This window comes from Mytilus trossulus, chromosome 14 (assembly GCF_036588685.1).
Source record: "Mytilus trossulus isolate FHL-02 chromosome 14, PNRI_Mtr1.1.1.hap1, whole genome shotgun sequence".
NCBI lineage: Eukaryota > Metazoa > Mollusca > Bivalvia > Mytilida > Mytilidae > Mytilus > Mytilus trossulus.
In genome coordinates this window covers 48,689,164-48,707,407 of record NC_086386.1, presented here as the reverse complement: position 1 = coordinate 48,707,407, position 18,244 = coordinate 48,689,164, and the positions used below count along the sequence as shown (strand labels likewise).

The following is an 18,244-nucleotide window of genomic DNA, read 5'->3' as shown; positions in this document are numbered from 1 at the left end:
AACTGAAAATCGAAAAAATAATGCATTTATCTCAATTATCGTTTGAAATATTACTGATTTAATTCTTACAAAATGGGTAAGCATTTGTATAGAAAGCACATAAAATCGGCGAAAACCCTTCAAAAATTTGTCTTAAAATCGCCAAATCTCTAATTCTACTCCATAGATTTTTCTTAAAAAACTATATGTTGTTGATACATAAATTCCCGTTATAATGATGCAAAATAAAGATAGGGTCACCGACTTCGTTTTTACAGTTTACATCATTCAAAGTTGCGTTCTTTGTGAAAAAATCCAACAAAACGTCGAAATAATCGTAACGTTATCGCGTTGCAGGCCGTAAAACGTTGATTTTTTGACGTTTTTCACTACCAATAAGGTAACAAATTGATTTTTAGATAAAAAACGAAGTCGGTGACCCTATGATTATTTTATATTATTAAAACAGAAATTTATGTGTCAACAATATATAGTTTTTTAAGAAAAATCTATGGAGTAGAATTAGAGATTTGGCGATTTTTAGACAAATTTTAGGAGGTTTTTCGCCGATTTTATGTGCTTCCTATACAAATGTTCACCCATATTAAGAGAAATCAATCTGCAATTTTTCAGCAAATAAAAGAGATAAATGTATTATTTTTTCAATTTTCAGTTGAAGTTCAACGAGCCAAGGTTGTATGCAATTTTGTAGCAAAATCTGCGACATAGCCCATTTACTGTTCCTTTACCTTAAGATGGATTTTAATTCTCCATAAAACATATATTTTACAGTAATATATGATTCATCTAACATTTGCTCAATTTTCCAAATATAAATATATACATAGTTTCTATGCAAACACAAAATCAGATCAGCTAAATCAGGTCTCAATATTTCTGATAAGAACCATATTTGGTTTTATATGTTAAAACTATATGTACTTGTAAATTCAGAAAATATTGTGTGCATTTATTTTTGCAATATTGAAAAAATCCGGTTTAATTCATATAAAACTTTTCAAAATGCGAGTTTAAATTATTGCTATTACAACACTGTTGCATTTTTGTCAATAATAAAAACATGGCAATAATTTCAGAATTTACAGTATTAAATGAGTTCTGCAGCAATTATTTGAGTCAACATAACAGTATTTACTTAGCATGTCATCAAAATAATGGTCACTTTCTACACAGAAATGTCACGTACAATATTCATCCAGTTTTACCAATCCATAAACAAATAAAATAATTAAGCAATCAATGCGATTTACAAAGGGATAATCAAGATAATCATGTATGTATAATTTGAAGATAAATAATATTATGGATATATATATAAAATAAGCTGTTGACACAAAAATATGCCTCATAAGTTAATTCCTATCAAATTTTATTTAATAAACAGAAAAATTAACAATTGTTGATGCTGATGATGAAGAGCTTATGTTCAGAAAAGCAACACCTATGTCCCACCTTTTGTTATTTATCACCTAATTGTCATTGAAAAATGTAACATGTCTATTGCTGTAAGTCTTTGATTCTGATGGTGGTTGGGTGTTTAAAATTGGCAAAATAAACACATATTCAGGACAAAGATCACATATGATATTAGTATGAACTTTAATTTGTTCTAGAAAGACAAGCTGAGTTAGATATTTTAAAGAGCTAGTTCACAAGGTAACAGTTAGCTGGAAGACATGATACTTATATACATAAAGGAACACATTATTCTTACTCCACACTGACAAGTATTTACTGCTCTGCTACCTCAAAATAACATTCTGAGCAAAAAATACCAATTTTCAACTCTTCGAGTTGACCAATCAAGGATTTAACATACACAACCTCTGGCACTTGAAGAGATCATGCTACAGTACAACAAAACCATAGAAGAAGTCGATGCCTATGTATATGACAAATACACTTACAAATTTGAGAACTTTAATCTGTAAATCTGCTGCATCTTGGTCATATAATTCACCTGGAAAAGAGAAAAATACATCAACAATTGTTAAAAAAAGTGTCAAATAATGGATAAACTATTGGTAACCGAAAGAACAAAGGAGATATTCACAAACATACAAGATCACTCCTGTGACAGTATTTATAGGCTTCTGCTGACCACACTCAATCATAACGCTTCTGTCAACATCTCAAAATGCAAAGGTGAATCAACTCTGTAATTTACTTACTGAAAAAGGATGAAGTTATAATCAAACAATAGCCTGCATACACTGAAAGATCATACTTCTCTGTTAAATAATGAATTCTTACTGGCATAGTGCAGGTTCAGGGGCAGATCCAGTCATTTTAAAAAGGGGGGGGGTCCAACTATATGTCCCCATTCAAATGCATTGATTGGCAAAAAAAAGGGGGGGTTCTAACCCCGGATCCCCCCCTGGACACGCCAATGAGATTCAATTATTTTCGTGGGTACCAATTTTTACAGATTGATAACAACTTTTAAAATTTTCAAGGATATCTGCTTTCTTGGTTATAACAATGACTGCATAAAGACTCCTATAGAAAATCTATAATTCATTGAACATTTGAATTCTTGGATCCCTTGTACCCACAAAAAATAATATCCAGCAATTATCCACAGTATAATATTTGCTAAAAGGATAAGCTTTTTCCAAAATACCTATTTTATGAGTTCACCATTTTTGTATAAAACATCTTTTTACAAATCATAATTCCTGGCAAGCTGGCAGTTCTATAGTTTAAAATGTCCTTAAATGCATGAAGTTTGAATGCCTCGATAGCATTAATGTAAAACAAAAGTCAAATCATTCATATTCTTCAGTTTAATGAACATTCAAACAAGATTGTTTGATATATTTGAAATACATTGTGATTTGGCAAATAATGGAAACATGAAGTTAGTGGCTTTACTATTGTTAGATCATAATTCAGAAATTTTACTGCTTCAATTTTTAATTCTGCAGTTTCAATTTCCATTATCATAGAATTGACTGCGGTCAAGAATGATTTTAATTTTGATATTCATAAAACATGCTGCTGCTGCTGCTGCAAATAGACCCAGATGAACAAGATTCTGGAGTTGACTTTACTCATTTAGCAAGACCTATGCTATCTAATCTTTTTACAGTATTAAATAGGCCAGTGAACCAACATCACACACAAACATTACAAATAACGATGTCTTTAATATAGTGTTGTTAACACTGTAATAGCCACAGGGGAAATTTAGCTTTCATGTAGAAGGAAAATGCTATTATGTCCTGTCTTTGATGACTTTAATAATTGTTATATTTACGTCAAACAGGTAAGATATTACAGTTCTTCATTCTGGGGGAATTAATATCAAAGGAAATCGTTTTATAGAGCGACATACTTTCAATCTAACATATCTAATTTCGGATCAGATTGCCTGGCAATCTATTCCAATACATTGACATAAGTCTGATTAAAAAGTCAACTCACTGGTATCGTATTGTTCAATTAGCAAAGATATTCCTTATGTAAGATGTACAGTAAAATATAAAAGTAAGTTTGCAAATCACTGCAATGAACACGGGAGAGATCCGTTTGCGCCAAAAATGCGTCCTTTTGGGCCACAACTTTTTTTCCTCAAATGCTACGTTTGCGCCAATTGTTTTAAAATTAGATGGTATTATTTGCGCCAAAAATAAAACATACGATTGTGCCAATTAAAAGAAATTACTTCCTTACTCCTTTATTTGGACTTGGAATCGGCAGTGTAACACGGCACAAGTTTCCTTTTCTGAAACATATGTTTTTCTTACTGCTGCTAAATGGGTACTTCCCAATTTAATGTATATAGTAGCTTTTAACTTCTATTTATTGTCCAAAAACTCAAACATTGAAGGATGAAATCCATAAAATAGTTAATATTAGTTCATAATAATAATAAAGCCCATACGCAAAGCTCTGTGTCATCAACATATGTGGTTAAAACATAAAGAGCAAACACTTCTATTTTCTATATTGGCATATCTTTGTTAAGCAAAGCAATAAGTTGTATTCTCTCTCTGTACATTGACTGTCTAATGCTGCTTAAGTCATTTAATTCTCTTCAGAAACTCGTCTTTATGGTGAAATATCTCCTAACATATTATACCTTTTTAGACAAAAATAAAAATAAATATACAGTTATCATTAATATTTATGACAGATATGTGTACAGGTAATTGGTGCAAATGAGTTCCGAATATTGGCGCATTTGATACATTTTGAAAATAAAATTTGGCGCAAATGATACCCCTGAAAAACAGTAATTGGCGCAAAAGGACTGCTGCCATGAACACATACTTCAACCTTTTCTACCCCAGGAACTATATTACCTTAGCTGTATTTGGCATTTAACTTATAAGAATGTTTGGTTCTCATAATGCTTTTGAACTTTATTTGGCCTTTTTAACCTATTTTGATTAGAGCGTGTTTGGAGACAAAATGCACGTCTGGCGAAAATACAAAATTTCAATTCTGGTATCTTTTTATAATTTTATTTTCAATGTAAACTGGAAGTTATAATGCTCTTTAGCCTTATATAAACTCATCAAAGATACCAGGCTTAAAAAGATCACTCCAAATGCATGTATCATCTACCCTTCACTGATGCTTAAATCAAAAAAGTTTAAAAGGCTAAATATAGTAGAATTTAAGAGAGCATTGAGGATATATAAGTATTAGGAACAAAGAGAAGTTCTGAATTTTGCATCTGAACTTCAATTTCTTTCCTTTTAAAATCTCCTCAGTAAATTTTTACTTGAAACTTTTTTCTTTATTTCAAAACAGATATTTTTTACAAACTTAGAAAATTGTTACAGGTTTAACTACTTCCATGAAGTGTTCACTTTCCATCTTTCACTCAAGGTGGCAATTGTAGGTACCTCAATGACAGCAATAAAAGCACTGTATAACGTTCCATTGCTTCAAGTTTTTTGGAGTTATAAAATTTGTTTGTATAATGAATAAAAGAACTCTTAGTCTTTTTATTTTTACATTAAAAATGAATATCAAACACATAAAAAATGTTATTCTATTCACCATAAAATACTAAAATACTAAAAATGAAAAAAAAAATCCTTTGTTGTTAATCCTGCTTTCTTTGTCATTATTTCAGCTGACAAAGCCTCTTATGCTATAATTTCATTTGTAAACAGAACTGTAAAGACTTAATCATCGATATGCTAGGAACTGGCAGCCACTTGGAATAGCATGACAAAACTGTGTCAACAAAAGAGATGTTTAAGAATAACAAGTCTGTCGCACAGTGTCCTATATTCATCTTTACTATAAAACAATAATGTTGAGCTGCCTTCTATCTATTTGATAGTCAATCATACAGACAACCTTTTTTATATAGAAATACTGTAAGGGTCGTCCACAATGAGCTTCCCTGCTAAGTTTAATAACTTTAGGAACAGAGAACAACAACCTCCAGTCCAGAAATCTCAAAATCCTAATCAATTATGACCAGTCAAAAGCAGCTTAATGAACATTCTGAAGAAGGATTCAAATTCAAACAATAATGTCAGGCTAGTATGTGATCTCTAGAGATGAAATTCTATAAGAAAACTGGGCCACCAAGGACAGTACCGTACCCCTATATACAAATCTAAATCTAGGAAGGTATATATATGGAAGATATCAATAAGAATAATTAAGTACATTTTAATTAATTGCAGTTATCACATGCTGGCAAATATAAGGAGTCAGTTTCCCACAATATCTTACAAATAAGATTGAACATAAGTCATGAACAATTCAGTTTACTGAAGAACAATTTGTCGTAAAAATTTTGTGAAACCTCCAGGGATGCTTGGTTATTTGTAACTCAAGCAAATAATTTATGAACTTATACTTATTATCTAATGAGTCTGACATTGCAAATAGGTTTTCTGTAGCACAAGAAAACAATTGTCCAAAGTTTTAACACTACTAATTTTTGTTTACCAGACTGCTGCTGCTTACAGTATGATACCAATTTTCGTGGACATGGATTTCGTTGGAACAGGTGAATCACGAAGTTTAATATTAAACGAATGAAAAATTTTACATAAGCTTGCTTGCTTGTATGCCGACTTCAGCAAAACCATGAAATCAAATATCCACGAATATACATGTTTTCCTTAAACCACGAAAATTGGTACCCATGAAAATAAATGAATACACAGTGTTCTAACTAATTCATGTGAAAAATCACCTTGCAAAAATTTGTCTCATTTGAACAAAAAATTCATTTGTATGATGCCCAAACCTATTTTGCAACATATAATCAAATGTGAATTTTTATCAACCATCTCTAATGAGAAACATTGTCTAGTTCTGTTTCTATTTACAGAGCAAACTTAATGAGCAAGGATATTAAACTGTATTGTGCATGCACCAACTTTTACATGGATATAGCTCTCTGACTTTTCATTTAAATAACCATACATAAAAAATTATATCTTTTAAAGCATGCATGCAGTCTAACCAACTAATCAATTCATTCCTTTGTATATTTTTTTTATCATCAAAGCTTTGAAGTTCTGTATATGCACTGAAGTTGAGTTAAAACAAAGCCATACAGTCCTTAAGAATTACCATGGCATTTATAGTTCCATTGATTTTAAGGCAAACAATTGACTGATCAATTCTTCACGGATATGAAAGACATGCTTATTGGTATAAACCTACTATAAATCAAATTTTTTTTCATCCGAGTAATAATCAGCATCCCAATAGAAACCAGTGGTGGATGAATTTTAACTAACCTTACTTTTATATAATGAAGGAGTCATGCCGAAGAGACAAAGTTGTCAATTTTTTACTGCTATTACAACTAATCCAAATGCAGATGTAAATTACACTCTCTACTTGTTGTCATTCCAAGCATATAACATGTAAATAATTAAATGTCACCATTTGACGATTCTACTCACTGAGTAATGGATTTCTGTAATTTACAGGAAATTTATTCAATTTGTCATCCTGTATGTGGAATTGTCACATTCGCTGATTTATCAGATATAAGGGTTAAAAAAATAGATTGAGAGCTCAATAATAATTTTCCTCAGATATTGTTACATTTTATAACTAACCATTCAGGAAGTATGTTATTTGATACAGCAAATTAAATTTTCATTTTCTTCTCATTTCTTGATAAAGAAATGTTTAAATTTAGTAGATTATACAGCACTATTCAGATGCAAATAAAGTCAATATTTTCAAACTAAAGAATGTCATGTAAATTCAAACTGAGTTTAACAGCAGCTTCAGGTTTCTGGCATGATTTCATTTAATACTTTTCATGTTTTTGATCTTACTGTATGAAGAAAAGAGTGTACCATTCTAATATGGAAAGTATTAAATGAAAGTAAAAGGCCATGACATGATTTAAACACATTAACAGGATGTGACCTTGACCTTCCATAACTGACCTCAAATGATGGTCATGACACAATTTCTTTAATAACATGAAAAAAGATATAACTAACAATATTTCAATACATATATTAAACTTTTAGATATGATCTTAGGTCAAGGTCAAAACATGAGTTTCATTCCTTCAACATTATAGTAGTATTACTGCCAGGGGCAGCAATTATCTTACATACAACAAAGAGGCAAGAGTAAAGCGATTAGCTGTCAAGTTTTATTCTATTGTACTTTTATGCTATCTGTCTGCCTGTTTGCTAATTATGTCTTATGCTATTAATGACTCTGGTTTATAAATTAACATCTGGTTTTTGTATTACCCCCTAAAATGGATGACTTGGTATCTTCCATCTGTTATACTTGGATGATTGGCAACAATTATGTGTGAAGTAATTTACTTGTTTCCCTGACAGACACAGCAAAGTTATAAACCATTCACAAAACAGTGAGATGAAAGGAGCCAAATGGGTAAATCTATCATTATATGCATAGGGTTTCTAAAAGTTCATAAAAATAAATATTATTTGATTTTGAATTTAAATAAAAAAAGCAATTGTAATACAGGGCCTAGCTGTCTGGGGTTGGCAAAATATAATATGAAATCAAGCATCTGAGCATCCCATTTTATATTTTTATGAGTACATTTGGTAATATTTTAATTTTATTCAACCCATAAAATTCAAACATCAAAGTTTGATCTCAATTTAACACATTAAAAAACCATAGCAATGTTGACTGCACTTGATGACATAAGACTTCTAATTTTCATTTGAAATGCAAGAAATTAACTGATGTTTCATTTTATTGAAGTGTATTGAACTGAAAGCTAAAAGCTAATCAATTATCGTTGGTAGAGTAAAAATGAGCTAAAGTGTTAAAAGGTAACTTGATATCATGAACCTGTTAATGGTTTCTTCCATCGTATATCTCTTTGGCAATATTATAGAGAAATACAAGTGAAACGCTAGACCCACTGGGGAGTTATGCATCAAGTTATTAAATATAAAGTCAGCGAATCAGGGGAATATTATATTTTGTCAAGTACAAAAAAGTCTTTGTTATATTACTACTGTAAAAACATCATATATATTTATGAGTAAATATCTTGTGTTTTAGGTCAGTGTGTCATTCTGCAAAATCTTTTCTTATTAGTTAGCACTAGAACAAAGACCAAAATTCTGACATTTTTCTTATAACTGTGTCTAAAGTTTTACAAAAACTAACTATCATAAATGAAATTCAACTAATCTTGGCATTGGAAAAGTGGCTAACATTGCATACTGGCATGTTAAGACAATTACTGTGGATTCATGAATATTTGGATACCCTATTTTAGTGGATTTTGTGGGTACAGTTTAACCAGGAATTTAAATGTTCAACAAATGGCTTGTATGCAGACTTTGGCAAAACCATAAAATTACATATTCATGAAAGTGTCAGTTTCCCTCAATCCATGAAAATTGGTACCAACAAATATAAATAAATCCACAGTATACATGAAACTTATAATTGTATCATTTTTACTACAGTTCATATTAAGTTTCTTTTGAGTCTCCTAGCATTTACTTCAATGTTGTCGTTTAAAAATTATATATATGTATCTATAATACTAAAATTACGAGGTCCAATTTGTCAGCCGTCATCGGGTAAAAACGACAAATCAAAGAATTCGACTTTATATATAACTAATATAGGACAATGTGTAGATTAAAAATTACACCACTCAAGACCCTTTTGTTTTCCAAACAATTAATATTGCCAATAATTAACAAGTTCCGGGTCGAATCCGATACCGATACCAATAGTATATTCATCTGTTACCTATTACATTATCTGTACATTCCGCATTTGACAGGCGCACCACCAAAGGGTGTATTTAGGATTTTGCAACAGGTCATAATCAAAGGGCTGACACTACTTAATTCAATCATTGTCTAATTGTTCCCTATTGTAGTTTTATTCAGCAATCAGCAAGATTTTCTAAGATAACTAATATAGGACAATGCTGTTGATTAAAAATACTTCATTCCTGGATAGCCAGAACCTTTTGTTTTCCAAATAATTAATATTACCAATAATAGTGATAAGTTCCAAGTCAACGGGTTCAAACAGAAAGATTTGAAAGCAGAGAAAACTGTGTATCTTATAATCGACATGACTTTATCAGATGACAATACCAATTACTAAAATAAGGCTTATATATATATAATTAGGCATAGTTATATACTTTAATTCAGTCACGGACTGGCGATATCACGGGTGTGTACTTGTGTTATATATGTTTATGTCTTATATTTCATAATTTAATTAATAAATATCAACCAATCTTTTTCCTTTTCATTTGCAATTTTGCAGATCATGCAGATTGACACTAAGTCTCAAAACATTAGGATTGTTTGTGGATTTCATGTTTCTTTCAGTCTGCATATCAGACTAATTGATTTCTAATATAAAACATGTAAAAAGGTTGGCACTGACAACTGATGTTTTCACATCTGCACATTTATTGAGAGAAAACATTTTTTACAAGGGGTTTGATTGACAAATATACATGTAGTATCCATGCTTATGTTGCAATTGTATACCAGTAAATTTGTTATATGTAATTTGAAATTTTTAAAATTCTAAATTTGTTTTTTTACCTCAGGAACTAATTACCTTAGCTGTATAAAATTTGGTAAACCAACTTTGAAAGAAAATTCTATTTTTGGTAATAGTTGCCTTGACTTTCAACTTTATCACCCAAAACTCAAAAGGCTCCTGTTCTTTCCCTTTCCACAAATTCCAATGCTTATACAATCTGAATAAATCTCTTTCAACTAAGCAAGGAAAACTCAAGATGATGAACAATTTTAAGAAAATCTTTTCAATCAATAGTATCATTTTCCTTGACCTTTGACCTCATTAACCCAAAAATAAACAGGCTTTTCCCCCCTTTCCTTTATCTTTCACCACTATGCATTTCAATATAAGATCAATTAAAAATTGCAATATATTCTAATATGACGTCCTTATTACGCTTTGTAAACAAAGCCGTGTTCTAATGAGCATAAAAAATATGTTTGACACATGCGCACGAACTTACTGTGTATATAACATTATTTCCATCGTTATCCTTAAAAATGTATACATTTAAGCAGCAGGAATAAACTTTTATTATATATTTTTTATAAAACAAAATATGTTTACCCTGCTTGTAGTTTTTAAACTTATCAAATATGAAATGTAGTTTTTAAACTTATCAAATATGAAATGTAATTCAGACTCCTCAGGAAAAAAAACGGGGAAAAGCTTGAACATTTTTACGGTATTTTCGTATGCTTCGACCTATAAAATTACTGTATATGTCCTATTAGAATAGAAATAATTCCTTCGTGTCATGCTCTATGCTCATTTTAACATGGGTAGGCAATATATTTGACCACATTTTACACCTCGTTAACGCTCAGTGTAAAATATCGACAAATATAAATCCTACCCATGTTAAAATGAGCATAGAGCATGACACGAAGGAATTTTTTCTTAATTAGAAAACATGACTGGCCTTTTACTCTTATGTTCTCATTGTAGCAATTTTTAGGTAGATAGACAGGAATGTTTTGGATTCATAAATATTTGTTGGATACCAATTTTCGTGGATTTTGTGGGCACAGAATAACCATGAATTTAAATGTTCAACGAATCGTAAATTTTCCATTGCCGTAATTGTATGCAGACTTTTTCAAAACCATGAAATTAAATATACACCCAGTGTCAGTTTTCAGAGTAGAACATTTTTTTTAAGTTTACAAATGGATGACAATTGACAGGCAACAGAGACTAAATGATACTTTAATGGTCTTTTAGGGAATATAGTTTATATAATAAGAAATCACTGTTCAAACGTTTTCCAGTATATTTGTGGGATGCAGCTTATACACAGTATTTTCAGAAATTGTTTGATGGTTAAAGTTAGTTGAAATAACATGTTGCAATGGTCATGAATTTTAAAATGATAGGGCTGATATAGTGATAGCCAATTTCAAAATTTACAGGCTGGAGGTCTCAATTATTGCATGGGGGTCCAATATCAAATAATTATATATATTATAAGTATGTACAAATTCTCACTAAAGGGGAAAACACTTTAATTCCTTGTTTCTAAGAATAGATCTAGAAACTGACCATCACTTGTAATTGTATACAGATAAAATCACTGATACATGTAACAGGAAACTAACAATCTATAAAGATTAAATAAATTTACAAGCAAGTAGAAATATAAACTAATGGTATATTAAGTTTGTCAACCAAACAGCACTTGTTTGGTCAAAAGTCTTCTATGTAAAGGCATTCAATCCTTAGTAAGGTGACAAATCTAGTTATAATGTGTCTGAGAATGACATTCTGATTACAAAATGAAATGCCACTTTCTACGCAAAATATCTTTATTTACCGATCACTTATTGGATTTATTTTCTGTGTGAGATCGTAAGAAGCAAGACAAGGAATGCTACGAGATGTTTATATCACACAAATTTGTAACTGACACTTAGAAAACTCAGCAAATACTCTATAGAATATCGTAGATATATTTTACGAAGCTTCAGTTATTGAAGAAAACTTATTAACAATATCAAGTAAAGAAACCATTCAATGTATGGTATATAATTGCATGGAAATCATATAAATCCTTTATCAGTACAACTTACACTCATATATACATTTCATGTGCTTGAGGATATACTATTTTGTTTTGTAACATTTTACATTTCTAGTTTGACTAATGGTTGCTTAACAGTGATCCTCAAATTCTTGTAGCAAATAAAATATATATGTCTATAATAATTTGACTATACCCTTCTTTTGGTAAACAGCGTTAATAAATTATACCACATAAATTTTGGTAGAATTCATTTTACAAAAATTGACATTCTGTTTCTAAAAAAAATAGCCCCCCCAGGCCCGTAGCCAGGAATTTCCAAAGGGGGGTTCGTTGGACTCACAAACTCGACTTTAACAGTCACAATTCGAACAGAACATTGACTTTAACAGTGCTTATTTGTTTTCAAGGGGGGGTTCGTCCGAACCCCTTGAACCCCCTCTGGTTAGGGGTATGCCCCCTGTGAAGAGATTTCAGGTTGGCTTGGTGGGATGTATAAATATGCAAGAATATAATGCCTTGTTTGGTGAACTGAATTAAATTTTCAGCTTGAGTGCAATAAGTAAACCTTGCAGTAACTATATTAGCTAGGTTCTATTGGAATGCAACATTCCAACAGGTCCTGATTTTCAACAGCTGTACAAATTTTCTGCCCTTCATTCTGGTTGACCCACTTTTGATTTAACTAGTTTACCAATGTTTGCAACATGTCATAGGCAACAAGAAGGATACTTTAGTAATATACAGGGCTAAAATAGTTATAATGGGTTAGCTGACCTACTTATCTACCTCTTGGATTATTCATAGATGGGTATTACATCTATGGATTCCGATTATTCAAGGAACATCAACCAATCTGCAACTTTATAAAGGCTTTTTATTTATTGTCAAAAGACTTAAATTATATAGGAAAAGCCTATACTTCATTTCACTCCTTGCTTTTTGTTGGGTTTGTGTTGCTTTATCTAAATCTTTCTGAGTGTGTGTTTCTAATTTTGCCTTTTGTTTTCTAAATACATTTGTACATTCCTTTTCATGATCCGTCATTTCATCTTTGGAACCTAGAGTACATATATATATATTCAAATAAATCACATATGATTTATGAACGAAATCTAATCATAACAATAACACTAACCAAGATTAGAAATCTTCTTCATACAAATATACCTTTGAACTTAGTTAGGGCAACATGAACTTGCCAAAAATAAGAATTAAAGAATGTTTGATCAAAACTGTTTGCTAAAGATCTATATTATCTCCATTACTAATTTCAATGTATCTTTTTAAAGGTATCCTTTCCTGTTTTCTCTAATTTCATCTATTAAAGAAAACTGCAATATGAAAGTGACAGAGCTCTGCTACTATTTGTTTGTTTAATTCATAGCTATTTTAACCAGTACGCTTTTCAAAGTAGAATGTTTATTGAGTAATTGAGATTTATTACTAGTAACACACAAGTAAATAGAACTCTAGTGCATATGATTTATATCAAAGATAAGATTTTATTATGATATTTTTTTTATTTGGTTAGGGGGAGGGGGGAAGAGATTCCACATAAATCTTCTATAAACTAGAATCTTATTATATCACTTGATAATCAATCAACTGATAAAAAGAATTAAAAAAAGATAAACAATTAATGGCACTGACGTCAGAAAATCTTATGATCACCATATGTATAAACAGATCTCTAAATCGAGCTGTTAGAATAGAGTGTTTGCTAACACAATGATTTTGGCAATACCAGAACAACAATTTGCCAAGTATATTAAAACATTTAAAATACCAATCAGAACATTTTTTTTTGTTTCATCTTTATCATTAGAGATACAATGTACTATCAAAATACTTCTTGTAAGTTCAGAAATTGTGGAATTAGAGGAAGAGAAATAAAGTTATGTGGTGTAAATTTTTACTATATAATACATACTTTCAATTCAAAAATAGTGTGGCATAATTGCTAGCCATGCACCTTTGTAACAAAAAATCTACACATTGTCAGCTATATCAAAGCAGAACTGTATTTATTTATACTGAATCATTCCTCTTCAACTTGGTCAGTCATTTTAAAATTAAAATCATTAAGCTTTAATTGAAAAGCAAAAATGTCTTCTTTTTTTTAAGTAAAGGAGAAGGAATTATTATATCCAATATGGGCAAAAATAATAAAATTCAGCAATTCTTTAAAAATCATGAGAAATCTCAGTGTAAATGAAAAGAACTTGGTTTTCTGAAAAGTTGAAATTTGGGCCTCACATCTGGTTTGGCAAGTTAAAAAAAATGCGTCAGACATAAAGATCAAATAGAAAATTCAATAAAAAATTGTCTGATATTTGACTAGACAAAAAATTGCCTATTTGATGTAAGGTGGTCAGGAATATTTCTGGACCTCTGAGATTCTTCATCTAAATCTAAGTGTTTTTAAAAGACAATCAAATTACTACTAGTTACTGAATTAATGCCTAGGTCTTTGACTGCGATCCTAACCCAAATTTAGCTAATATTCAAAATGAAAATATCCCTTTGCAGGAATTAAATTAATTTCTAACAAATTTGTGGATGTATAAATAGCTCGAGCCAGATGTCAAATGATAATTCTATCCCCAAATGCATTATTCTTACACCCAATACAAATGTTGAATTAACCGTGACTCTTATGTCAGGCATTGAGGAAGGAACAGCTCTAAGTCATAGCCATTGTAATTTGTATAGGTTTTTACAGTAACTTACCACATAGCTGTATAATAGCTTCCTTTAATACACTGGTCTGTACTTGAACTGGTGGAGTAGATGAAGAATTTTGTTCCAGTGACCTGGTGTGACATTTACACAGCCTTCTGTAGCACCCCACAAGCTGTGATAAACAAGAATGCATCATTATTAACTGATTATCTGGTGTGAAAGTCACTTCACTTTTACACCTTAATCCAACTGGTGTGAAAGTCACTTCACTTTTACACCTTAATCCAACTGGTGTGAAAGTCCTTCACTTTTACACCTTAATCCAACAGGTGTGAATCACATCCCTTCATCAGTATTAGGTATCCTTACATTTAGTGTTTACACTTTAATTCCCATTCCTATATTATCCTCAGTTGTCACAAAGATAGAATTACTCTGTACACTTAAATGTTTAACAGAAAAAGGAATTTTCCAATATTTTATTTCACACTAAAAATAATTAACTCAAAGCCAGGATTATGACAACAAATTCTACGGAAGCAATATAGTTTCCACGGTATACAATCCAATTCCAATATGAGTTTTTCAAGTAGCTTAGCACACAAGTATTTTACATGATATATATCTATCTATACGGACATCAGCTCTTTTCACTGCAACATTGGATTTTTCTGTTAAACAGTATTCATCCTAACTGTGATGAGAATTAATTTACTATCCATAATAAAATTAAAAGACAATAGTTGCTCATTATAATTATATTGTCTAGAATGTAGATTTACCAAAATCAATTTTTGATAAACTAAATTGATGCCATTTGCTCAAGTGACATTTCGATAATAATAAACAAATGCATTTATTGTTATTCCCCAATTCTTAAAGACATAAATAATTCACTAAATTTACACCATATATCCATTAGACTTAATTGTCTGATCAATCTTTAATTTGAAGGTAGTTTTCCAAAATATGCAATATCCTCTTTTTAAATGCTTTCAATTGTTTTCTCTATCTGACGATCTCTGCCTTACACAGAAATCGATGTGAAATGTTTAAGAAAATTAACTTAATAATTAATAGAATATTTTCTTTGTATAATCATGTGATATTATGTCGTAATAATATTCCTAGTTTTATTACGTACCGTATCAGCCAGTGAATGACCACAACGACAACACAAGAGATTATTTTTGTCAAATCCCAAAGGCTTTACAAATTTGTTAAGGTGAAGAGCAAAGGTATAGAATCACGTCTTAACAAAACCAAAGGGATAAATGACAAGAGCCAGTCTAAGCCTCTAGCATTACTTTGTAACGCCTATAATTATTTCTATCACACTTGATTACTAAGTAAAACACTGGTCATTTGTAACTCGTCAGTGGACGGCCAACGTCTATAAACTGTACCTGAACTATCTTATACCTAAAGGCAAATATTTTTTGAATGAATATATATAAACAAAAAATGTACAATATAAAAATAAATATTTAATTAAGGCGAAGAAATTTAGAAGTATGATAAGATACTAAAATATCAATAGTTTGCTTAACAATCATCTAAGATAGCAAATAAGATAAATAGTAAACAATTTGATGTGTCCAGAATTACACAATTATATCAAATGTCATAAAGCTATAGAAAATGATTTTTGTTGGGAATATAATCTTCTTCATTTTATCACACTATATTTATTGAACTTCAACATTATTACAAAGGAAGCAATAGAACAAATCATTTTGTATTGTAATCAATGTTGTCATTCAGGAAATGGAAACTGTTTTCGTTTAGTTACAATTGTTATTCACAGGAACAAGAAGAATATTCAATGGTAATCATATTTCCTATTACTATAAGCAAGATTATACATAAATTGTACGATTATCCCCTCTTCATTTATGCATCAATATAAACACTATAATAGCAGAATGATCTAAGAAAACAAACAGACATATATATAAGTTTTGGAGTTATATAACATATGGGGAATATGTCAAAGAGACAAAACCCTGACCAAAGAGCAGAAACAGCTTAAGGTAGCACTCCACAATTAGAAAATAAAATAAAAAATGAGCCCTCAAAATGTTTTATCATCTCCTATTCCTGCAATCTCATTAAAATTCAATGTTCTGATACGCTACCCTCCACTAAGAGCATTAAAATCCGAAGTTCTGAACTGTTTGTGTTGTACATGTGCATAATGTATGTAATCAGTATCTTCCATAGATTTGATTTTCAAAAGTTAAAAGGGTGAAAATTAATTCCTTTTATGTCTATCCATGGCAACATTCTGCATTTATTTACCATAAAATATTGAAAAAAGGGGGGTGAACATGTCACATATCCTCCCAAAATTTGGATAAAACTAGAATTTCAATGCCTTTGAGTGATATCTTAATAGAAACTGTTTTCATAAATCTTCCTAATGATCAAATAAAAAGTGGGTGTCTTTTGCCTCATTTTTTCGTAAAATCCAATCAGAAAGTGTGATAAAAAGTGCGATAAAAAGTTGGAAAAAACATTACAATAATTGCTGGACCAATGAATGGTTTAGACATGAAAATACGGACTGTCATACAGAAAACAGCATATATTACATACATTAAATAACCTTGATGTTCATATAAAACATTAAAGCATCACTAGTTTGCTGTACAATCACAAGATAAATATTGAACAGCGTCCAGAATTACACAATATCAAATGTCATAAAGCTGTAGAAAATGATTTTTGTTGGGAATATAATCTTCATCATTTTATCACACCATATTTATTGAACTTCAACATTATTACAAAGAAACCAATAGAACAAATCATTTTGTATTGTAATCAGTGTTGTCATTCAGGAAATGGAAACTGTTTTCGTTTAGTTACAATTTTTATTCGCAGGAACAAGAAGAATATTCAATCATATATTCAGACTTCCCACTTCACTGCAAGCAATATTATAAAAAATATTGTAAAATGTGTTTTTATCCACAAGTTAATGGTTCAATCAATGACACCTGCAGTACAGCAAATAAACAGTATTGGTGATGCCAATATTGTAAAAGTATAGGTAATGCCAAAAACACAAAATAATAATGTGTTTATTGGCTTACCTTTACTATCTAATGTCCTAAATTTATTTCAGCTCATGTGTTATCAATCTTGCCGAAATCTATAAGGGAGCTATTGTGTTCAGAGACTTCTATGTCCCTATTTTCTCTCTACTGTATGGCACTATGACAGGATAATTTGGGTAAAACATTTAAATTGGGGACAGTATTTATGAAGGGCAGGGGTATAATTCTTTAGTAGATCAGATATACGGGTTCTTTGATGAAAATAATGCATTCTGCTTTAAGCTTCATATACTACTGTAAATTCAGAAATTATTGCGTGCATTTATTATTGCGATTTTGTCATTTTACACTTGAAAGTGATTTGAATTTTTACGATTTTGAGAAAAGTCATGCTTAATTCAGTTAAAATATTACAAAATGCGAGTTTTAATTATTGCATTTACAACTCAGTTGCATTATTTGCAAT

At 30.5% G+C, this 18,244-nt stretch overlaps 1 protein-coding gene across 7 annotated transcripts in view; it reads right to left on the bottom strand.

Moving 5' to 3' along the window:
• LOC134697021 (cGMP-dependent 3',5'-cyclic phosphodiesterase-like) overlaps nt 1–18,244 on the bottom strand; it is a 123,507-nt gene that overhangs the window by 50,183 nt on the left and 55,080 nt on the right. For all 7 annotated transcript variants that reach the window (XM_063559033.1, XM_063559032.1, XM_063559030.1 and 4 more), the window contains 2 exons: nt 14,765–14,888; nt 1,908–1,960 (listed from right to left, as the gene is read on the bottom strand). In XM_063559033.1, the coding sequence (XP_063415103.1) occupies nt 1,908–1,960; nt 14,765–14,888 (177 nt within the window). The remainder of the gene's footprint in view (nt 1–1,907; nt 1,961–14,764; nt 14,889–18,244) is intronic.